This window comes from Rattus rattus, chromosome 6 (assembly GCF_011064425.1).
Source record: "Rattus rattus isolate New Zealand chromosome 6, Rrattus_CSIRO_v1, whole genome shotgun sequence".
Taxonomy (NCBI): Eukaryota; Metazoa; Chordata; class Mammalia; order Rodentia; family Muridae; genus Rattus; species Rattus rattus.
In genome coordinates, this window is record NC_046159.1 from 25,395,728 (window position 1) to 25,419,060 (window position 23,333).

The 23,333-nt window shown below is 49.2% G+C and overlaps 1 protein-coding gene across 1 annotated transcript in view; it reads right to left on the reverse strand.

Annotated features, from left to right (window-relative positions):
• Window positions 1-1,554: 1,554 nt before the first annotated feature.
• Slc6a13 (solute carrier family 6 member 13) overlaps window positions 1,555-23,333 on the reverse strand; it is a 37,667-nt gene continuing 15,888 nt past the window's right edge. The window contains exons 3-15 of the mRNA XM_032905752.1: window positions 20,760-20,894; window positions 17,458-17,598; window positions 14,953-15,037; window positions 14,147-14,279; window positions 13,086-13,220; window positions 6,848-6,951; window positions 5,812-5,936; window positions 4,662-4,774; window positions 4,257-4,394; window positions 3,544-3,646; window positions 3,109-3,209; window positions 2,274-2,444; window positions 1,555-1,990 (exon numbers count right to left, since the gene is read on the reverse strand). Coding sequence (XP_032761643.1) covers window positions 1,868-1,990; window positions 2,274-2,444; window positions 3,109-3,209; window positions 3,544-3,646; window positions 4,257-4,394; window positions 4,662-4,774; window positions 5,812-5,936; window positions 6,848-6,951; window positions 13,086-13,220; window positions 14,147-14,279; window positions 14,953-15,037; window positions 17,458-17,598; window positions 20,760-20,894 — 1,607 coding nt within the window. The 3' untranslated portion in view covers window positions 1,555-1,867. The remainder of the gene's footprint in view (window positions 1,991-2,273; window positions 2,445-3,108; window positions 3,210-3,543; window positions 3,647-4,256; window positions 4,395-4,661; window positions 4,775-5,811; window positions 5,937-6,847; window positions 6,952-13,085; window positions 13,221-14,146; window positions 14,280-14,952; window positions 15,038-17,457; window positions 17,599-20,759; window positions 20,895-23,333) is intronic.

Sequence of the window (23,333 nt, forward strand, 5' to 3'; positions counted from 1 at the left end):
AAAACGTAGACTGAATGAGTGGACAGAAAGGCAGATAGCATAGGCTCAGAATTGCCTGCCCAGGTTCCCTCCACCCTCCCTGACTCCCTCTCAAAGCCCCTTGTTCATTCATCAAGAAAATTGACACAGACACCGTGGTGCACGCCTTTAATCCAAGCACTAGGAAGGCAGAAGCAAGTGACTCTCTTACTCTACGAGGCAAGCTCCAGGCCAGCCAAGGCTAATAGCGAGATCCTGTATTAAGAAATAAAAGGAATGGATTGAATTCTGCTTCTGCCCATGATTGTAGTACAGCATAACCCTGTAGCCATAAGTGTCGTAAAACGTGGTCAGGTGGATGAGGGTGTGAGGTGAGTAGAATCCTAGGTTTGGGCACATTAAACCGGCAGGACTATGACCAAGTCTATACCCATGGAGTCAGTCACCTAGGAGAAAGAGTCAAGGCCCCCACAGAGTCAGGAGGGTCACTGTCCCTGATTTCTACAGACTCTTCCAACACAAGACAGAAACTGGAAAACTGGCAACGATTTCAAAACATTTCACTTGAAACTGACATATCACAAGCTGAAAAAACACCTGGGGGGAGGGGCGAAGGGCAGAGCCGGAACAGCTCAGAGAGTCATAGGACACTTAGTCAAGACAGGCAGTAGCAGAGGACACAGGTGAACCTGCAGGGACTCAGGTAAACCTTACCCTAGATGGGGAGAGAGACACATTTCATGCATGTCCGACAGCATGCAACAGCAACTGGAGTTTCTCCCCATCCCCTTAGAGGCTCACTGCTAAGGCACGCCTGGGGCTTTGCTTTGACCGCCAGGCAACATCCCAGAGCTTTGCCTGCCTCCTGCCTGAGTCTCCTGAAAGCTAGCCCTTACCGGTTGGTTCATTCCTGAAGCTCAGACCTGACACTTAAGACTGAGGACATGACGGTGCCACCCCCTTGTGGTCACATCTGGAAGTGACAGCAGCCGATGTCTTAACCTCTTGCTAGAGCTGAGAATGAGACTGTCTGAGGAGTCCTTCTGCTGGCAGAGTCTGGGCAGGACCTCTTCTGTAAGGCGCCCTCTGGTCTGTCTGGCAACCCTCTCTCACCCTGCGTCAGTTCCTCCCCCTGCATCAGCCCATGGATGCACACCGGACAGTGTTGACAAGCAGGGACACAGCAAGGGCCATGTGAACAGAAAGAAACTGCAGCCAGTCTGTCTTCTTCCTTCTTGTACCCAGGGCCTGGTCCCCTTTGTCCTTCCCTTTTTTTAATCCCACGAGGAGGATGAGGGGGTGGGTGGGGCATGGAACATTGGTGGGAAGTCGGGGTGGGGACCATACAGGACCACACGTGACACTCTAGGGAAGCGTGGAGAGGGTCAGCTCCCTTCAATCCGAATGTGTGATGGAGGACAATGGCCTGGCCCATCATCTGCTTGCCCACCTCCACCATGGCAGCCATAACTGCTATGTGATTCATAAGAAAGGAGCTGGGGTAGGCAGGACCATAGAGCCACAATTTCACAATGAAGAAGGGGCAAGGTACGAACAGAGGACAGACACCAGGCATGTCGACAAGCAGTTGTGGGAGGAAGTTGGATTTAATGGAAGGAAGCGAACCCAGTGACAAACCAGGCTTTCACCTCCCCAGTCCTCCCTGGGCTTTCCTAAGCTGCCTCAAAGGGATGTTGTTGATTTGGGCATGTCACAATGTGCATACCACCCTGGAATAGGGGTATCAAGATAGGAGGTTCCCAGTTCAGAAGGTGGCTTCCAAATACCCCCTTTTGTCTCTCTGCCCCAGCACGGAGGGGTGGTTCTGCCCTCTGCGTCTGTAGCTGTCCCCACAGACAGGCTCGCAGGTGTGTCAAAGGCCTCGTCCCTAGCAGTTAGACTCCAGTTCTGTGAGCCTGAGGAGGGATGTCATCGGTGTCGCTGGAGAAGTCAGCTCTGGTTGGCTCTTCTGGGGAAGGTCTTCAGCCGGGCACACGAGCTGGCGAAGTCTCTGAAAGGACAGTTGTCATTGTAGGGGACGGGTGCCTGCCAGTGTTCCTCATTACAGATGTCTGTCTGCCTTCTCTGCCATAACCCGCTTCCGGCTGCCAACCCCGCCATCACAGCTTGGGTCTTGCAGTTATCCTGTATCCCTTTTTAGGACTCCCAAGGGCCCTTCCTCTGGAACCTTGGTACCCACACCAGGCTGGGTAATCCCTTTGTACTCCAGCTCCCATCGAAAGCAACCCGCCTGCCATCAGTGAGGTTCCTATCCCCCAGTGCTTTCCTCCTACCTCTCTGAGTGGGCCCTTGAGAGTCCTGAGCTTGTAGATGCTCCAGGCAGGAATGCAGACCATGGAGGACAGAGCTAGGAGCCACCCCAGGGCATCCCCCCACCATGGGTATGTGTACTTCTTGTTGTAGGTCAGTGGCGTGTATTTGATCAGGGAGAACAGGAAAGTGGCCTGCGGTAAAACAGAGTAGGAAGAGGTTGGTGTTGGAGCCCTGTGCCACCGGCCATCCCACCCCCACAGCTGCCTGGTAGGGTTTATTCTCCCAGCGGGCCCTGGTGCTTATCTAGGTCAGTCAGTCTCCAAGCTCCGCCCACATTCTGCTCACAATCCAGTGTACACCCTCTGTCCCTGCAGGGCTCTTGGGTTCCTCTCCACAGTTGCTCTGGTTGGGACTTAGTTGTGCATCATCTCCCACCCCAAGGGTCCCAGCTCTCTGAAACACCCTAGCCGCTGCGAATGTTTCGCCTCTTGAGCCTGTCTGTCTGTCTGTAAAGTGGGTGAGATGTTAAGGAGCTATGTGTGTCAAGCTCTCCGTAGACCGTCTGCGGTGCTCACAGGAATGATTCCGAGCAGCGTAGCATTGTGTGTCAGTCCTTTCTAGGCTATCGGCCTCACACTGTACCATTGGTCAACTCCTCTGGCAGAGACCTGAGCCTGGGCTAATCCCTCTGGGAAAGGGAAAGGGGGAATTTATCTTCCTTTCTTATCTACTGAGAGGATGAAGGAAAATCTACAGTGAGGCCCGAGGCCTAAGGAGCTATGGGCCCTCATTCCACTGCAAGTGCAATCCCCCTCCACCCAGTAACCTGCTTTTACCCCTTGAGAGTTCCGTTACCAGGCACACGGCTGGCGTGAAAAAGAGCCAACAGTATTTGATAAGAGGCCACGGCTTGTACCCAATCATATCTTCAATGTTGTCATAGAAGCGGCTGGCTCCTGTCGGGGAGAAGGAGAAGGGACCGAAGACACGCTTCAGGCTGTGAGAGGTCGGGGTGGGGCCAAACAGACTAGGGTGGGCAAACAGACAAGAGACCTATCTGCCTTTTGAAACCATGGCTGGGAGAAAGCAGTGGGCTAGGATTCCCTGGCACATACAACAGCAAGGTAGGGCAACGCCAGGGCTGTTAAAAGCATTCGGACAGAACAGGAGGCCGACTCTGTAGGTGCACCAGGTATAGCTGTGACAAGAAAGGCACGTGCGAGCAGCAAACGTCTCACTTTGGCATGGAAGACTATGCTAGGCTCTGGGCCCAGGGCAGAAGCCACTCACCGTAAACCCAAGCCACACAGAGGGACTCAAAGATGGCCACAAAGAGAAGGCACATGCCACTGGCCGCATAGTAGTCGAAGAGCTGGAACACGTACATGCCGCCCTGCGTGGGAGATGATTATCTATCGGGAGGGCGCAGAAGGGCCAGCCCCTCTGACCCGGATGACCCTAGGACCCCTATGACCCCTATCATCCATATGACCCCTATGACCCTACAGCCTCACAGCAGGGCAGAGGTGGTGAGGCTCACAGACAGTAATGTAAGACAAGAGAGCTTTAAGCTCTGACGCCCTGAGTAGACAAAGGCAGAAAACCTTAGGCAGGGTTTTTATGGGGGGGGGTGTTGATTTGTTTGTTTTTGTTTGTTTGTTTGCTTTTAATCATTGTTTTTAAACAGAAGAAGGAGAACATCCGAGAGCTGGTATTGTTATTGCTTTATTGCTGTCCCCGAGGCTATTTAAGTTTAGCCTCAAAAGCTCCAGTGTAAGCAGTGTTTTAAAGAGGGATCCGGACAGTCGCCACTGGGTGTCTCAGTGCCGAGTTCTGTCTCCTGTCTTCTCCAGACTGACACTGACAGAAGACCACCTGTCCCCGAGGTGCCATTTTCCCTTTGAGGCCATCCCTGGGAAAGCAGGGAATCTCCCCGAAGTCCTAGTGCCCCCAGTCCCTTAGGCCTGTCCTGTGGCCCTTCCCAGCAGGCGTCAGGCTCTCACCTCTGTGAGCATGATGAGCCCGATGAAGAAAGAGATGACAGACACGATGAGGATGAGAATCTCCCTCCGGTTCTTTTTACGGAACACCCGGGGATACATGTCCACCAGCGCTGTCACGAGGCTTTCTACACACACAAACTGGAATGAGAGGATAAGAGAATGTGGGGGAAAGAGAGTTCCCATGGCAGCCAGCTCCAGCTTCCTTCCAGCCAGCCCCCAAGAGCAGTTATCCTTGTATGTGGGAATGAGCTGACCCACTCTGAAAGCTCCCCTGGGTCCCCGGAAAGGCATCCACCTCTGACATTCACCCAGTCCCCAACGATTCAAGGTCTCACGGGGTAGAAACCCAACCATCACCCTCTAGAGCCACCCACCCCTCAGACTTGGAGTAACCACCTCTGATACCTGGCTGTCTAGTCCCAGGAGAACCACCATGAAGAAGAAACAGCAGGCCCACAAAGGCGAGAAAGGTAACATCACCACAGCTCGAGGGTAGGCGATGAATGCCAGGCCAGGGCCTACAGTGGGAGCAGAGGAACACAGCCCCGAGCCTGAGCCAGCTCCAGGCCTCTGCAACCCCAGGGCCTCCCAGGATGGGGCCATGGAATAACAGAGCTGCAAGAAACTGCCCCCAAAGTTATCATCACCGGCGCATCCTGACACAAGACACCCAAACTTCTACTTGGTTTCTAGTTTCCAAGACACCACCCATTGTACCACTGGCAAGAAGAGAACCTAGAGAACCCAACAATGAAAAAATTGGGGTCTAACAGGGGCTCTGGACACCCAAGTCTACTGCCTCAAACCATGGGTCTCAAGCTAAGAATGAGGTTCAGGAGTAGCAGGCCAAACAAATCCAAGAAGCTGACCTGAAGGAAAGTAATAGTAGATGGGGGAGAGGGGCTGCTGAAAACCACAGCAGGAAGGGCTGTTGTTTTACTGGGCTAACAATTCTGGTAAAGGATGCTCCTTGGGGAGCCTCCTCTGGGGCTGCATTTGATCTGGGCCTGCAATTCACTCTGACTACCCAGAAGCCCTTTCTGTCCCCACCGACCACGAGTGAACTAGAATTACTTTTAGCATCCATTGACACATATGCTATTAAATAAGTGCTCTTGGTCAAGAGCAAACTCTCCTGCCGAAGCCTTGGTTGAGCCATAGGAAGCTTCCTCTGAGAGCCCAGGGTACCCCGTGACCTTGGATCCAGTTCCCACACTAGAACAGCCGGGAGAGTATTAGTATCAGTTTCACATGATTTACCCGACATGGTATAGGCCAGACACTCTCCTCACTCTCCACAGAGCATGTGCCAGACACTGCTTCAATGCTCTTTATTGAAAATGCTTAGGAGATTTTTATTATTATTATTATTATTATTATTATTATTATTATTATTATTATTATTATTATTTAGGAATGTTTGTACAGACCCATACGGTTAGGTTCCCCTAGTCTGAAAATCTGAAACACTCCAAAATTGGAAGCTTTTTCGGCGTTACCTCTGGACCCTGGTTGCTAAAGGGCCACCTGCCCTCAACCTCCCCAGATCACTCACCTGATTCAGCAACCTCAGATATGGGCACGCCCTGCTCCTGAGACATGAAGCCCAGGATGGAGAAGATTGCAAACCCGGCCACGAAGCTGGTGCTGCTGTTGAGAATGCAAAGGGCGACGCAGTCCCTGTGGGGGGCAGGGGAGAGAAGGAGGCACCCAGCAGGTCAGAAAAGAACTGCCAAGAGCCTGGGCTTCCTGTCCAGGAGCCCCAAGGAGCACAGCCTCTCGCACAGACGCAGAGGTCCAGGGTGAGATTCCTGGACAGAATTTAGACTGTTTGAAGTGCACCCCTCTCTTGGCCCATTTAACCTCTGACTGGTTCCTATATGGAGTAACCATGGTGGTCCTGAAGGAAGGATGCTATGTAGAAGAGAAACAGTAAACATTCCAGGCACTCCATCACCTCCAACCTGACACTGGCTACCATGCTTCTGGGGACACAGTCACTCGGGCATGAGCCCATGTGGTTTGGACAGAGATGATCACAGATGACAAGTGACTCTTAGACATCTCGATTTGACATTGAGATGCACAGTAGAACCTTGGGCTCTGCAATGGGGCAAAGTAGGGAATCGAACCTGTATGAACAGCCGGACAAGTAGAGGCACAGATAACATTAAAGCTGGCTTAAACTCTTGAGTATGGGCCAGGCAAGCAAGAGAAGGGGATCACAAAATGAAAGGGGGGTGTCTGGGAGGCAGGTTGGGACAGTGAGGTGAGAGCTCGTAAGGGCACATCATTTGCTAGAGAGAGTCACCAAGGCAGAGTCATCGTTACGTGACATTCGTAATTGCTTCCCAGTCTTGTTGGAATAGCTCTCTTGAACCTAGGAACCTTTTAATAAGCCAGGGAAGGTTGGGAACCCCATGTGGTCTTCTAGCCAATCACAGCCCTCCTACCATTTGAAAAGCAATCCTCTGCCCACCCTATATGAGCTTTCCATACCCCTGGGGCACTAAGGTAGGATGCAGATGGACGCATGAGCTAGTACGGTCCACCCTGGTCTAGCTTGGCTTGGCAAGAGGCAGGAGAGTCACCTGTAGCAGTTGTTGTGGTACTTGTTGTAGCTGCCCAGGGCCGTGAGGCACCCCAGGCAGATGGCAAAGGAGAAGAAGATCTGGGTGCCCGCATCCATCCACACCTACATGAGAGAAAGGAGGAAGCTGATCCATACAAAAGGCCATGTGAGTCTCCACGGGAGAACACAGGCAAACCCTGGCTAATGGTAGTGGCAGACCTGTTCCCACTGGTTCTCCACCTCGGTTCCCTAAATGGTTTTTTTTGTTTTAGAGATGCCCCAAGATGGATGCTGGGCACTCAAAGAAAACTAACAGAGGCTTAGAGGAGAGGAGGAGAGGATGCTCTGAACATAGAGCTGGGTATCAGTTTTTCAATCATGGCTACAAAGCCCTTGACTCTGCCTCATGTCCTCCTACTAGTCTCGTGGCAGTGTAGCCCATGGTGAAGGCACTTCAAGGAATGTGGTCCATACCATCAAAGCCATTTCAGGCATGGAGCTTTGTTCCACAGTACTCTGTGTCTTAAAGGCAGGGAGAGGAGTCCTCCTCTCACGGGGGTTCAGAGGATGAAGTGGAAAGCAAAAATTCCCCCATCCTAACCTCAGTGTGGCAGTCACTGTTGTCTCAGCTGGCTGACCCGGCCTTGCATGTTGTGGTTTAGATCTAACAGCTAGAATAATATCCCAATGAGAGAAAAACATCAAGGCTCAGGGCTAAGCTGTTTGCAGGGTTATGGGAGATGGGCTCCAGAGGCCACAACACTCTTACCTCCCATCTTTTCCTTCCACAGATAACAACCTCCAGTGCCCCCTCTGGCCCCACACAAGGCTCTCCAGCCTCTTCCTGCCCATCCCTAATTCCTTGAGCATAAGCACACCCTCAACCTCCATGCTCTACTCTCCCTGATCACCCTCAGTCCTAGTCGAGTACCCATCTTCCTCTACATCCTGGGGGTCTCGGGGACCCAAGGCAGCTGACACCTCAGAATCACATCAGGTCCTCAGGCAACATCCGCAGCTGAGACTCTGAATCTCAAGGGCTAGAGAACGTGTGCCTTTTGCAAAGCTCCCTCGTGATGCTACGAGTCAACTCTAGGATAACTCTCACATGGTCCTTGAGAGAAGACAACAGAAGCAGACCAGTCACCCCTCCTCTTATCATAGCTCTGTCTCCACGGACACGGGGACCAAACAGAAAGATGGTAGAGATTGGGGGAGAATCTGAAGCCTTCTGTCCTCTGCTCACTGAGAACCCCTTCCCTTCCAGGAAAAAGCCAGCAGCAGAACGAGACAGCAGAGGATGGGGACGAGCCAGAGCTCACCAGACAGCAGCACAGGAGGTAGAAGACACCAGATGACTGTTGCAATGGGGCAAAGTAGGGAATCGAACCTTTAAGAACAGCTGGACAAGTAGAGGCACCGATGAGGAGGAGACCACATGGAGAGGTGAGGGAACTTTTGGAATCCAGAGCGATGTCACCCGTGTGTGGCTATTCCCTTAAGATGTCCCAGATTCTCTGCTCTCTAAAAGCTGCCCCAGTTACCTTAGAGGAGCACAGTGGCCTGTCATATATAGAAGTTGTTCTTCCCTCCAGCCCCATGCTCCCAGGAATAAGACTTAGACTTAGACTCAAAACATATCTAAAATACTTGGCCACACAGCTAGGCTCTTCTCTGACTAGATCATGACTTACTATAACCCATTTATTTTAACCTACATCCTGCCACATGGCTGGCTACCCGTGCTTAGGTATTACGTGTCCATCTCTTCACATCTTCCTGGGTGAATCTCCAGGGCCTGGCTCTCTCCCAGAATTCTCCCAAATGCCCCATCTTCTATTCTACCCTTTCCTATAGGCCATGGGTTTTTTTAATTGACAGGCAATGCATCCATACAATACACGAGATATTCTCTCTACACTCATATTGCTCTAACCACATTCCCCATAGGGTGCAGGCCACTTAAAGAGCAGGGCATTGAATCAAGAGATATTGAGCCTGGACAGAGAGAGTATCCCTGTACTGGAGGTAAGAGGCCTGAGTTAATGGGACAGCTATCATGATGCCAGCTGTTCTCTCCCAAATAGGCCATTCAGGCCTGCAAGCCTCACTAGCCTTGAACGTTTCCCCATGCCTCACAGCACATTGACCCTGTGTTACAAGGGCAGCCCTATGTGCCCACAGAGACACTGGGATGGCCCTTAGGCAAGCAGTGGCTCCATCCTTTGACCATGCATATTTGTGATCTTGGATTTGGGACGAAATCTTCAGAGAAACCATGACTTGGCTGTTTGCCTTACCTAGCAGGGGTTGGGGACAGGGGCCAGCGGTCCTAGCTCAAGGGTCAGATGTGGCCTTTGACGGAGCCCTCTGGCTGTGAGTTTGGCAGGCCTGGCTTTGTGCAGCTGCAGCCCAGTCAAGCCTGCTGGAGTTGGGGGGTGAGGGGGGCGTCAGGAACACACAGAGCAAGCTGTTCTGTTCCCCACCACAGGCGACCCATTCCCTGATCATTCCAGGCACCCTGGGTTTCGGAACAAAACTCTGATGTGTCTCCCACTGGGCCAGAAGATTGACCCAGAAAAAAAGGAGTATGAAAAACACTTGGTGGGGTGTGGGTAAAAAGAGGCCTTTGAGGGAGACAGGAACTGAGGGACCTCAGTAGATCCAAGACTGATGTCTTTAGCCTCCATATTTGTGGATAAATGCCTGCTATTCTGAGAAGGGCAATGGCTTACAACAGAACAACCGTAATCAAACAAATCAGGGCTCCAGCCCCACCTCTAGTCATTTCTGGCTGCTTGATTTAACCTCTCCTAACCATCTCATTCTCACAAGGAAAATCCATACAATAACAGCTAAAATAATATAGGTGAAATGCCTAATGTATAAATAAATGTTAAGTCCCTACCCTAGAGTAATACAAAAGGAGCCCTTGGGGTTCAAATAATTCATAAGCTCTCAGATGGCCCTGATGCCTTGTAATCCCAGCACTTGGGAGGCAGAAACAGAAGGGACAAGAAGTCAAGGTCATTCTTAACTACAAAGCAAGTTCCAGGCCAGCCTGGACTACATGAGTTCCTGTTTTTAAGTTATATATATATATATATATATATATATATATATATATATGTGTGTGTGTGTGTGTGTATGTATATATATATATATATATATATATATATATATATATATATATATATCTCAATAGATAGATAGGTAGATAGATATAAATAGATATATAGAATATAGATATAGATATAGATATAGATATAGATATAGATATAGATATAGATATAGATATAGATATAGTGGGCTACATGAGTCCTTGTCATTAAATTTTTTTCTGGAAATATTCAAGATGAAGGGTAAGGCAGCAGACTCCAAATGAGTGTTCAAGACCAAACCTACCCCTCTCACATACTAGCTTCTACTTCTTGACAAGCCTCTTGGATTTTCTATCTATAAAATGAGGCCAATATCTGACTCGGGAAGGATTTGATGATTCAAACAGTTCAACCATGTCAGGCCTAACGAGATATAAGCGTGTCGCACATATGAGCAGCTTTTGCTTAAGCTCACAAGAGATAACACCAAAATAAAAAAAAAAAACGAGTTCTGATCTATGGTCACAACAGTCCTTCATAAGAATTGCAACATAGGGGCTAAAAGTTTCCACAGGGCTCTTCAGATGCTCTACCCCCCTCCTGCTCCCTGCCCTTATTCATCAGCCAGAGTTCAGTAGAGCAAGAGGTTGGGGTGAGGGAGAGACACATGGCGTGAGCAAAGCAGGTGCGGTGTTCCTAGGAGCCAGTTCTCAGCAAGAGTCCCGGAGCCTGGGAAAGGAAGGAACCCAGCCAGCACGCAGCAAGCCTGGCAGAGAAACGGAAATGAGAGAGGAACCCAGCAGTCTCCCCTGGCTCTCTGCCCCTGCTCTTGGCGGGAGGGATGCCTTTAGTCTTTGTGTCACCTAGTGGGGATTCTGTACCTTGCTCAAGTGCCAGGCGAACACCAGTTGGAATTATCACACTCCCTGAGGAGTGCCAACTACATTCAATTAGGGCCTAGCAGGATGTCCCACCCTGCAGGCAATACTCAGCTCACTGATGACAAGACCTACCTTCAACTGAGCTACCCTTGAAACTGCTCCCTGCCTACAGCCACAGAGCCAATGGAACAGGCAAGTTCCCTGTGCAGCCTACAGCAGCCTGCAGATGGACCATGGCAACAGGAGCTCTGGGTTCAGTAAGCCTTCCTCTCAAGACACACGGCTTTGAGAACCCCTGGAGTTGAAGGTTGCCTGGCCCACACTCAGACCTTCTGGAAACTTCTATAGCAAACGCTGCACCTAGAAGGGGCCTGGCTCCACACAGCGAAAGACTTGCACAAGAAGCCAAGGTGAACAGACAGGGACCTTGCCTTCCAGAAGAGGTCAGAAAGTTCGGGAGTTTGTTGGCATCCAGACCTGCCTTCCAGTTGCAGATGTGATTATAAACAGCCTTAAAGCCCAGGGGTAAGAGAACTTGCCTGGCGCCCTGCCGTCGACATCTCCAAACCCACAAAATCTTAAGGATCTCTAGGCCTCAGTTTCTCTATCTATAAAATAGAAGTAGCTCGTTAATATGCTGTGGGGATTAGCTAAAATAAGACATGGAAACCTCTTAATGGTGCCAGGGATACACGGGTCATTCGCTATAAATAGCTGATTAGGACAAAGCCACCGATATTGGGCTCCTTCGGGCTTTCAGTTTACCTTGCCTTCCTGCTCTCAGACCTACCTACAAATAAAAGTGAGATTTCCCCACAGGTTTATGACCCTGTTCTTCTAGAACCACAAGGGAGTCCCTTTAACAAGGTGGATTCTAGCCTGACTCTACCTAGCCTGCCTACACTGCTGCCCCAGAGGATCCTGCTTACTGTCCACGATCCATCACAACCATTTGGTTCCAGGTAAAGATGAGGGGCTTCTGAATCATGGGACAGAAACATCACTTAAATCCTGTGTACAGCCTGGGGCTGCAGTCTGCCCATCTGTACAGTAGAGCAGTCTGAGCTCGAGAGTTCTGGAAACGTCAACAGCTCTACTCCTATAGGTTGGCTCAAACCAAGTCCAAATGCCGTGTGTGGCAGTTTGATAGCAGCCTGCATCTCTGTGGTTTCTGAGGACCCAGGAAAGGTTTATATCCCTCAGGAAGATTCGAGGCTGCTGGAGTTTGTGGAAGAGTCTAACCAGGGCTGTCCTGGTTGGCATGAGAAGACTTGTAATTCCTTCAGGTGACACCAAAGACTTGGGGTCTCTGGTCAACCCAAATTCTGCCCAAAGGGGAACTCTTGCCTCAAACAGGGGAACTCAGGAGCCCTGGGTCCATCCCTTGCCTTTCTGTCTTCCAGCAGCTTCGAAGACAGGGATTGTCCCTTGTTATTTTTAACCACTTGGAAGGCCATCCAACAATCTTCTAGGTATTGGGACCCACTTGACCTCAATTCCCTGGGGGTCCCTTGTACTAATACAGAGAGTCTCCCCAGAACCAAGGAAAGTATCACCAACTATTACCCAGTCTCCCTTCTGAGCCAAGAAAGCATGGGCAGCAGGTAACACTAGGCAGCAGTCTCCTCTGTGCCCAGGCCACTTGACCTCCCTTCAAAATGGCTGCCAAGCAAACACTTGCCAGAAACCGGGGCTTCACGACCAGGTTGCTTTGTGCTCCCTCACTGTAAAGTAGCACAACCCTCCAGCACTCCTCCCTGGACACAGAGAAGCTGTAGGCAGTGTAGATAGCAGAGGGGGCCTGAAGGAAGAGAAACAACTGACAGGAAATTTGACACCAGCCCAACTGCTATGGGAGGAGCAGGAAGCAGAGGCTGGAAGGTGGGGTCACTGGGCCAGAGAGAGGGCACCACAGGGCAAACAGGGTGTCAGGCTAAGAGGGGAGAAACAAGGGAGGAGGCTCAGAAGGAAGCATGGGACTTGAGAATGAGGAGAGGAAAGGGGTCAGCCTGCCAGTCAAGATGCCTAGTCCAAGTGGGTTATTGCCAGGGTCCCAAGTCTTCTGAGTTCCCTGGGGCAGTTTTAGACCAAGAAAGAATAATGGTAGACTTCTTACGACCATAGACAGTTGCTGGCCCATATCTGCAGAAGGGAACACTCCCGCCCCCACCACACTGACCACCACCACCACAGATGCACTGGGGGACCATCCATCTACTCCATATAGCTCAAGCACCCCCAAGAGCCCTAGGGTGGTCCTGTAGTAGCTGCTCACCTGGGGATCCCACAGACGTGTGATGTTGGGGTACAGGTAAAACTGAATTCCCTGGGCTGCTCCGGGCAGTGTTACTCCTCGGATCAACAGGACCACCAGCATGAGGTAAGGGAAAGTAGCTGTGAAGTACACCACCTGCCCAAGGCCCAGGAGAAACAAGGAGAGAGTGAGGAAGTAAGGCTCACACTGCAATTCCCCAAGAGCCCTCCCCCCACAGAAGAGGCCAAGGGAGCTCCCTGCCTAGCAGCCTAACAGCTGTTCAGCTCATTTCTCCAAGCCTCTGGCCACAACTCACCTCTCCTTCCCTCCGGCCCCACCCTCCACTCTATTCAATATTTGGGCAGTGGCTGGAGGAACACAAGCATTTTGCCCACACAAGTGCTTAGAGCTACAAACAACGGTGTCTGGTATGCAAATGGCTGAGCCATGTGATCTTCCCTCTGTGGGCAGACAGATTAGTAAAGAAGACTTATGAGAGGCCTCCAAGGCAGGAGTCCAGAAGAGCTCAAGATGTGTGTGTGTGTGTGTGTGTGTGTGTGTGTGTGTGTGTGTGTGTGTGTGTGTGTGTGTGCACGCGCGCGCAAATATGTATGTGTGCAAATACACAAACACACACGCATGCACACATATATACATGCACGAATGCACACACATACACATTCGTGTGCATACTCCACTTTAGATTCTCTTGGGTATAGAGAGGCCAAAACTCCTAAATTGGTTGAGAATCACTGTGAGGAGTGTGGTCTAACAGCATTCTCTATCCACTGAACTGTTTTATAAAATGGGGAGCCACGGCTCTGTTGAATCTGCAAGATGCTCATGCACACTGTAGATTGCAAACTGGAGTTCCTCTGGTGCTACCTCTCCTCCCTCTCTCCTTCCATTTATTCGCCCAGGAGTGCACGAATGGAACCCATGAGAGGTGCAGAATCAGGGAAGGAAGCCACATGAACTGCCATGTCATTCCCTCCTGTCACCAGTAGGCTAAATGAAGCGTGGCAGCCCCCAAGACAGGCATGTCGTCCTGGGATGGGAGAGAGCAGCTTTCCAGCACAGACCTTGCCCGTGGACTTGACCCCTTTCCAGATGCAGAAGTAGCAGATGATCCAGGCGAGCAGGAGGCACAGGACCAGCTCCCAGCGCAGGGACCCCAGGTGCTGGATGCCATCTGAGATCTTCAGGACTCGCCTCCTAAGAGAGCAGACAGACCCTGACCTCTCTCTTGGGTTTCTTCCCTTCCTTCCTCTCCCTCTTTTCTGTGTTGTTGGTTTTTATTTATCTTGTGGTTTTGCTTTTTCTTTTCATATTTTTTGGTTTTTTTTTTTCCTGTGTAACGGTTACAACCCAGGGCTATGAACATGCTAGGCAACAACCCTAACTCCAAGGGCAGATGTTTGAGCCGCTGAGCAGCACCTCCAGGCTCTTGTCTAAGGCTCATCACTTCCTTGAGACCTGTGATGCTCTCTTTTGCACAGATATGGAGGTGGACCTAAAGTGTGGCTACCGTACACTGTGCCTAGTTCCGTTTGCTTGGAGTGTTCACCGAGCATGGGGGAGGGATGCAGACATAAACTTTCTCCTCCATCTGAGATGTCAGGGACCAAGATGCCTTGGGTGAATGACATTTGGGGATCAGGTCTAGATGAGATGTAACACTTTCAGCCACAGGGGAGGGTGCTCAGGTACTCACTACGTATACAGACACTCTCTAAGAATTGCAAAGCTCATCTGAGAGCAGTCCTGCATTAACCATAGTAAAGGTACCACAGAACTAAATCACATAGGAGCTGCCCAGGGAAATCCTCTTCCCAGGCCCTTCTTTAGAATGCACAGCCACATCCAAAAGGAGAAGGGCCTCACTTACTCCCAGAACTCGATGACAGGGGATGTGGCATTCTCAGAAGTCACATTCAGGGAATTGTTGGTTTTCTGGAACTCCACACAGTTTTCTACCCATGAGCCCCAGGGAAGGAAGAAAGAAAAGGTTCGTCAGTCAACATTGGGCATGGCCAAAGAGAACAGAAGCAAAACAAGGTGTCTGGAAGGCCCTGGGCTAGAATCCTGTGAACCACACATCTCTCGAGCAGCAGCCCTCCCCCAGCCCACCTCACCTCTCACACACTCCCTCTGTGGATTTCCCACCCTTTGTGTGCAGAGCATCATTGAAGTGTGGTCCAACAGCGCTCAAGAAGAAGCTCTGTGTGCCGGGTGTCGGGGGGCAGGGGGGTACCAGGTATTGGCTATGTGGCCTTGGGTGTGGGACAATTTGACACCTAAGCATCCCTCCCCTGATCACTAGAAAATAGATATTAGTATGAGGGAATAATGGAATGGTAAGTGAAAATAGAAGTGTGACGCGATAGATGGTGGCTCTCTGTCACCTGCGGGCCACTTTGGAATGTTACAGAATGTTGGCACTCTTGTTAATGTTTTGTCAACAAGGTAATCTCGGTGACTATGAAGACACTCTGGGGACCAGCAAGACAGCTGAGTGAGCAAAGGTGCTCACCACCAAGCTTGACAAGGTATATTACCTCTGTCTGTATTCCTGGCTACATTGTCCACAGTATGTGTGCCGCCTGGTTTTGCGTCAACTTGACACAAGCTAGAGTCATTAGAGAGGGAGGAAGGAACTGGAATTGAGAATACCTCCAAAGATCGGGTTTGTAGGTCACCCTACAGAGCATTCTCCTAACTAGTGATTGACGGAAGAGACCCCAGCCCGTTTTGGGTGGTACCATCCTGGGCTATAACCCTGATTCTGAGGTCTATAAGAAGGCAGACAGAAAGTCATGAGGGGCAAGCCAGTAGGCGGCACCCCTCCATGGCTTCTGCATCAGCTCCTGCCTCTAGCTTTCTCCCCTGTTTGAGTTCCTGTCCCGACGTCCTTCAGTGATGAATAGCTGTGTGGAAGCACAAACCCTTCCCTCCCCAGGTTGCTTTTAATCATGGTATTTCATCACAGCCATAGTAAACCTAAGACAGTGTGTCTCTTGCTGTTAAGACAGCTCCAGGATGGTAGGGCCCTTTGCTTTCTAGGAGACACGGACTTAATTTAGAGCTATATTCCCAAGCCCTGGACATTTCCTTGAAATCTTATAAGGTAGGCAGCCAGCTTGTGCTAGGAGAAGGCACCCTTTCTGCCTCGCTGCCTTTCCAGCTAATTAGAACAACCATATCAGTAAGCACCAAGAAGGAAAGGGCCCATGAGGGCCAAGGGTCAGTGCAAGGCCACCAGGACATTTGAGAAGAGCGCATTGCAGTCTTCTGGAGTTGGGAAGCATGCCTCCAAGATTTGGCTTCTCATTTGACAAAAAAAAATGGTGGAGTGCAGGTGGTAACCTAGAAAGTGTGAAGCAAGGAGCCACTGATCGTCATGGTGAGCTAGGAAGAACAGGCAGACGCCAGATCCAGAAGGCATCACCAAAGCCTGCTGAAGCTGGCAAGTCACGGATTCTAACTCCAGTTCAGAGCCAAGTGACTCCTCTGCCCCAGAACTCATTAATCCTTGCCACAGCCACTTCATGGATCTTGTGGACAAGCACTACACGATACTTGGACAGTGACCGGGGCGCGTAGCAATGAGAAGCGAAGCAGAAGAGTAGTCAGCATGCTCTTCATCTGTGATACCCAGCAGGGGAGCCACAAGCCCATCTGATGCTTAAAGGTAAAATTCCACGGTTCTGCTCCTCAGACACCGCAGACCCTGGCCATGTGTCAGGTGCTCAATGGCCACAGGCTGCACAGAGAACACGCCTGTCCTCATAGGCTGGGCTACTGAGAAGTCCCGCCCGAACAGTTTTGCTACTATAACAGTTCTCAATACATCAGAGTAGGCTGCTGGTGTGGCTTTGAAAAGACAGAAGTTAATGGCTATCATAAATTTCCCTGATAATGGGCAAAACAGCTCATGGCCAAGTTGAGCCCAGATAGTTTACAAGTTTGAAAAAGCTTAAAACCATATCAGATATGAAAAACGAATAAATAAGCTGACATATCAAACAGGCCGTGTTTCAGAGGGAAATAAACAAGTGACGGAGCACAGAGGAAGGCAGTTCTGTGTGCAACGCACACAGATAGAGTGTACTGGGCTTTTGTTTAAGGCCATGACATTTCGCTTGAGAGGCTGGCGACATCTCACATTTTGAGGGAGTATTGGATGAGGAAGCCAGGACCTTGCCTTCACAGCAAACACGTGTCATATCACAGAACTCCATCTCAGCCCCTTATCCTTTTTCATGATCTGTTTGGCTGATTCCTGGTTTAAAATGTGAGCTAGAGATTAGATGCCCGGGATACAGTGCAATCTCCCTCCTGGTTAGCAGATCAAGGTGGGAGAAGGAAGTAGGCTCTTCAGCAACGAGCTTACCTGTATTCCACTCGTGGCTGCAGCTTCCCCAGGGGAGGTCAGTGGTGAAGCTGCTGAAGAGGTAGAAGAGGGCCCAGGCCAGGACAACGATGTAGTAGACATTGAGAAGACTGACGATCATCTGTGAGGCATAGCCGATGCCTGGGGAGGGGACTGAAGCTTTGGACCAGGACAGTGCAAAAATTCTCACACACCACCCATGCCTGTGCAGGAAGGGACTTGCTTGCCACTTTCAGGGCCCATAGCAAGAAGCATTAGGCCTAGCCTCCCGGCCAAAGGAGTAGAGTTTCTAAGCTCCGGGGTCTCCTAGGCTGACCCAGCACGTTTTTCTTGTCTTCTGCTGGTAAGCCTAAACTTTGATATTTATGAGGTTCTGAGTTATCTGTCATCTCAGCCCTCAGGACGCAGAGGTAGTTGGATTACCACAAGTTCGAACCCAGCCTGGTCTACACAGTGAGGCCCTGTCTCAAAAAGAAGTGAGAGTAACTCTACCACGGCAATAGTTCGTGTCTCCAGCGCTAAGCTGACATTCTCTGAAATGCAAAGACAAGAGGAGAGATGAAGGTCGGGCCTTGCAGCGTGAGAACCTCCAGAAGCCATGGTTCTTTAAAAAAAAAAAAAAAAGGCCAGATGTGGTGGCATGTGCTTCCGATCCCACATCTGGGGAGGCGCAGACTGGCAGATCTTTAGGACTCCCTGGACAGCCAGACTGGCCTATTTGAAAAGTCCTAGGCTAGGGAGATACTCTGTGTCAAAAAAAGAGTGGACGATGTCTGAAGAAAAACACCTGACGTTGACCTCTGGCCTACACACACACACACACACACACACACACAAAAACACACACACAACACACACACACATACACACACACACACGCAGGCACACAAACACAAAACCACAAAAGCAAGGACAGGTGATGTACACAGAACAAGTACAAATACTGAATAAACATCTTTAAAATAGTCTCTAACATAATCTCTTAAAATAACCTCTAACAGCTACCAGAGTGTGAGGTGTGAGACAACCCAGTAAAGTACCATTTTGTAACTACGACTTTGGTGATTTTTTTAAGATAGGGTCTCAGATAGTCAAGGGGGTCTCGGACTTGCTAGATAGTCCAGGTTGGTCTTTCACTCCCAGTCTCCTGCTTCAGCATTCTCAGTGCTGGCATTGCAGAAGTTTGCCCCACACGGGTGAAGTTTGTTTTTGGTTTGTTTGATCAATTGAATTGGCTGATTGATTGATGATTGATTTTCGCAAGTGTTGTAACTCAGTGGTCTCTACACTTGTCTAGAGATTAGGATGTTCTACAGGGCTAGGGATACAGTTCAGTGGTAGGACGTGTAGAAGGCTCCGGGTTCAGTTCTGAGCACCACAGGAATTGGGCGGGGAAGGGGAAGGTTTGTTTAAAAAAGGAAGAGAATTTTCAAAAACTTTAAAAGAGAAAGAGGCTATTAATGTCTTGTGTCAGTGAGTTAACACTTCCACAGGACAATCTAATGAACCAACTCAAGAATTTCCAACTTGCCTGGCATGATAGCTTATGCCTTTAATCCCAGCACTTGGGAGACAGAGATGGGCGGATCTTGTGAGTTCGAAGCCAGCCTGTCCAAAGTAAGTTCCAGGATGGCCAGAGCTACACAGAGAAACCCTCAATGGAGAGAGAGAGAGAGAGAGAGAGAGAGAGAGAGAGAGAGAGAGAGAGAGAGAGGAAGAAGGAGGGGGGATTCACCAACATGGTATTTATTTGATCTAATGATCCTACTCCAGGAATTTGTCCCTAAACAAATAACTTCAAAGCAGGAGGGAGCTATCTAAACAGACAGAGGTGCTCGCAGAACATGAAAGTTTTATGAGTGATTGAAAATGAGCACAGTGCCTCATGCAGAGAGCTTCTAAATTATGATGTATTCACTCGATGGAAGTTTACAAACCGTCAAGTGATCACCGTGCAGAAAATGGAAAACAAGACAAACGGAAAAGCAGACCCTAAATCATGGATATTGCTTAGCACTGTGCTACAAGCACCACAGAGAGGATAAATAGAGAAATGAAGCCCTCCGCAAACTAGAGGCAACCCAAATATCGCTTAATGAATAAGTCTGAACAGATGTACATCAGTGCTGTGGACCACTACCCACCCACCGAGGAGAAGACTAACACACAAGATGGCCTGGATGGATGGACGGACGGACTGGTGGACAGACAGACGGACAGATGAATGGATGCAAAGGAGCTCACACCGAGTGAGAAACCCACTCACAGAAATGCTTCAGACAGTCACTAAATGGTGTTCTCAGAATGACAGAAATAGAAAAGAGAATAGGGTTTGCCAGAACGGAGGCGGGAAAGGTGAGTGTGGCCATAGGATGGGGATCGGCCACCATGGGGCTCTTGGTGGTGGTAATGGTGGTGGTGGCCAAAGAAATCCACCTGTGGTAAGGTTAGAACCACACACGCTGAACAGGAGGTGGTGAGAAGTCACAGAAACTCGAGTAAGTTCTGTGGATGACCCCAGTGTCAATTTCTGGGTTTTGCTACTGTGTCTTGTAGTTCTTAAGCAAAGGCACTACTGGGGAAACTGAATGGAGGCCCACGGGACTTCCCTGTACTATCTTATAACTCCCTGTGAACCTACGCTCATCTCAAAGCAAAAGCATAAATTAAAATCTTATCTATAAAGAGAGAAGGTATGAAGTGAAGCAGTCTAAGTTTTAAAGTTATGTCAAGGCAATAGAATAACCGATGGAATGTCCTTCTCATTTAAAATTCTCTTTGAAGGGGTCGGAGAGGTGGCTCCGCCCTGCTCTTCTGGGTTCCTTTCCTTCCCAGGACCCACATGGCAGCTCATAACTGCCTGCGGCTCCAGTATTAGGGGAAAATCCAACCCCTCAGCCTAACGTACATGCAGGCGAAACACCAGTGCACATAAAACTTTTTTTTAAAAAAAAGTTTTTAAAAATAAAATGAAATTCACATTTAAAATGTTTTCGAGTTGATTAAGTATGTTTTGTTCAAACAACATTAGAGTTATATATTTAAAGCACACACAGTCAGAGAGCACTGCACTCTGCCCATTTAATCCAAAGCCTTTGCCTCGCTCGATCCTTTTTCTTCATTCCACTTGATGGACGGAGAAACCACCCTAGTCTGCAGCTCACAGAGGAAATGGAGATAAAAATGGAGACTCCCAGCCCTGTTTTAATCTCTGAACTTTTGCTCGCTCCTTGCTCGCCCTAAATAAGGGTTCCAAGCCCTAGCTCATGACCCTGGAATTGGACATGGAGTTGGTTACTCACCCTCGAAGATGGGACAGATTTTCCTCCAGGCTGTGATGCCTCCCTGGTTGGTGTACTGGCCAAGCGCTGTCTCCAGGAAGAAGACAGGAATGCCACAGGTAAATAGGAAGATGAGGTAGGGGATAAAGAAGGCACCTGTGGGTAGAAAATTGGATGCCCATTACCTGGCAATCTTCTCTTCATGACCCACCTCCATCCCTTTTCCGTACCTCCCCACTCTGCTGGTCAGAATCTTAGAGGCAGGAGCCATGCAAGCGGCAGGTGACACTGTGTAATTATCTGTTACCACAGCGGGGATCAAGAGGCGACAAATTATGTGGGAGCTGTGCGGGTCCACGCTTTGCCTCCGCTGTGCAGTTTGATCACTGCCTGCCAGGTCTGCTCCCCACTGAGCATCGATTACTGCCTAAGTGACGTGTCACTTGTGGAAACAGTAGGGAGACCATTGAATGATAAATACCAGGACTTCTCAACACAGACCAGAATTCCTCATTCTCTTCAAAGAAATCATTATACTAATTTCAGACTTTTTACTAAAGGCAAGTTTTGAGACAAGGCCTCGCCATGTAGCTCAGGCTATTCCAAGGTCATAATGCCCCTCCTACAGCTTTCCAAGTGCTGGGGTTATAAACAAGGCCCTTTATCAAGCTAAAATCAATTGCTTTGGTAATCGTTCTGACTCTTTCCTCCCTAATCCTTGGCTAAGGAAAGACTATGGGTGTCAGACAAGCTGGGATTTCCTGTGCATGGCCCTCCAGCTACTGCCAAAGTTGACAGGAAAATTCACAGTAAACAGTAACCAGAAAGGGAAGGTCACAAAGACAGAGACCTAGAACTTTCTACCTGAGAAACAGGACAGAGGAATGACCTCAGGTGAGAGAAAGACACATTCAAATGAGATTGAGCATACTCAGGGCGGTTTGGCCCTCCACTGGAAAGAACCATTTCAAAAAATTAAAAATAATGATGCTCATACAGTGCCTGACCCCACTCGCCATACCAGAGCTGTGGACACTCTCCTGATGGTAGTGTATGTATTCCTCGTCCCTGGGGAATAGTCAGCCCTGCACCAGAGACAGCTCCAGAGGCACCTAACAAAAGAAAGGGGAAGAAACCCAACCCAAGGCACATCACTTAACATACTTAAACTTTGGGGGATGGAGGACCCTGGGGACCTTAAAAGTAACCAGAGGAGGACATGACACATACATACAGGAGAGTGAAGATAAGGCTAACATCAAGTTAATCCTTGGAAACAAGGCAAGCAAGCCAGAGGGCAGCAAATGTGCTATGGTAATGAGGAGAACAAGCTGTCAACCTGGACTTCTAGGCCCAGAAAAAGATTGCTCAGGAATGAAAACGAAGGGAAAGCCTCGTGAGTCGTGAAAAGAACGAATCTGTCAGCAGCAAGATCCCGCAGCTGTGAACGCAGGCATCACCATGCCTGTGGCGTTTATTAGATTATACTAATTAATTCAAATGACTATCAACCTCTTAACAATTCAGAGGAAAACTTTCCAAACAATGTCTACCTTAACATTCCACAAATTAGATTTCAGTGCAAAGAATATTTTCAAGAGTAAAGATAATATCATAACAAAGAGGTCAGTTCATCAAGAGGACACAATATTAGAGGGAAAATATAGGATTTTAAGACTCGTACATAAAGTAGTATGATATCCTTTGAGAATAAAATTTCATGACTTAAAGACATACACTACAAGAAAAGTTAAAAAGACTCTTCCTGCAGAGGGAATGAGAAAGCCACACATATCCACAATATAAATATATATAAAACAATATATATCCACAAAGGAGTTAGAACTCGGGGTTGGGGATTTAGCTCAGCGGTAGAGCACTTGCCTAGCGAGCACAAGGCCCTGGGTTCAGTCCCCAGCTCCGAAAAAAAAAAAGAAAAAAAAAAAGGAGTTAGAACTCCAGAGAGGGGCTCCATTGGCAAACGTAGGCATTGCTTTCTCAAGCCAGGCAGTGGTGGCACACGCCTTTGGTCCTAGCACTGGGGAGGCAGAGGCAGGTGGATCTGTGAGTTTGAGGCCAGCCTCTTCTACACTGTGAGTTCCAGGAAGCCAGAGATACACAGAGGAAACCCTGTCTTCAAAACAAAACAAAGAATTGCCTCCTCCTTATTAAACCCTTTTTTTCATAATTTTTAATTCACATTACTCCTTACTAAACTCTTAAAAATACAACTATGCTGGGCATCATGGTGCGCCTTTTAGTCCCAACACTCGGGAAGCAGAGCCAGGTTGATGTTTGAGTTCAAGGTCAGCCTGTTCTACCTAGTGAGTTCCAGGCCAACAAGGGCTACCTATTAAAACCCTATCTCCTCATCCTGATTCAAAAAAAAAAAAAAAAACCCGAAAAGATACAATTGACTTAATTGCCTCCCAAATATTTATGTGTCTATTAACATGGACTAATAAGTACACCTCTCATCCTTCATCAGAGAAGCTTCTCTTTGCAGTGGGCAGAGACTCAAAACCGGTCAGATTGGTGAGGCTAAGGGAGTGTTGAGTCCTCATCCCTGAATGTGACATATCTAACAAGCTCTAC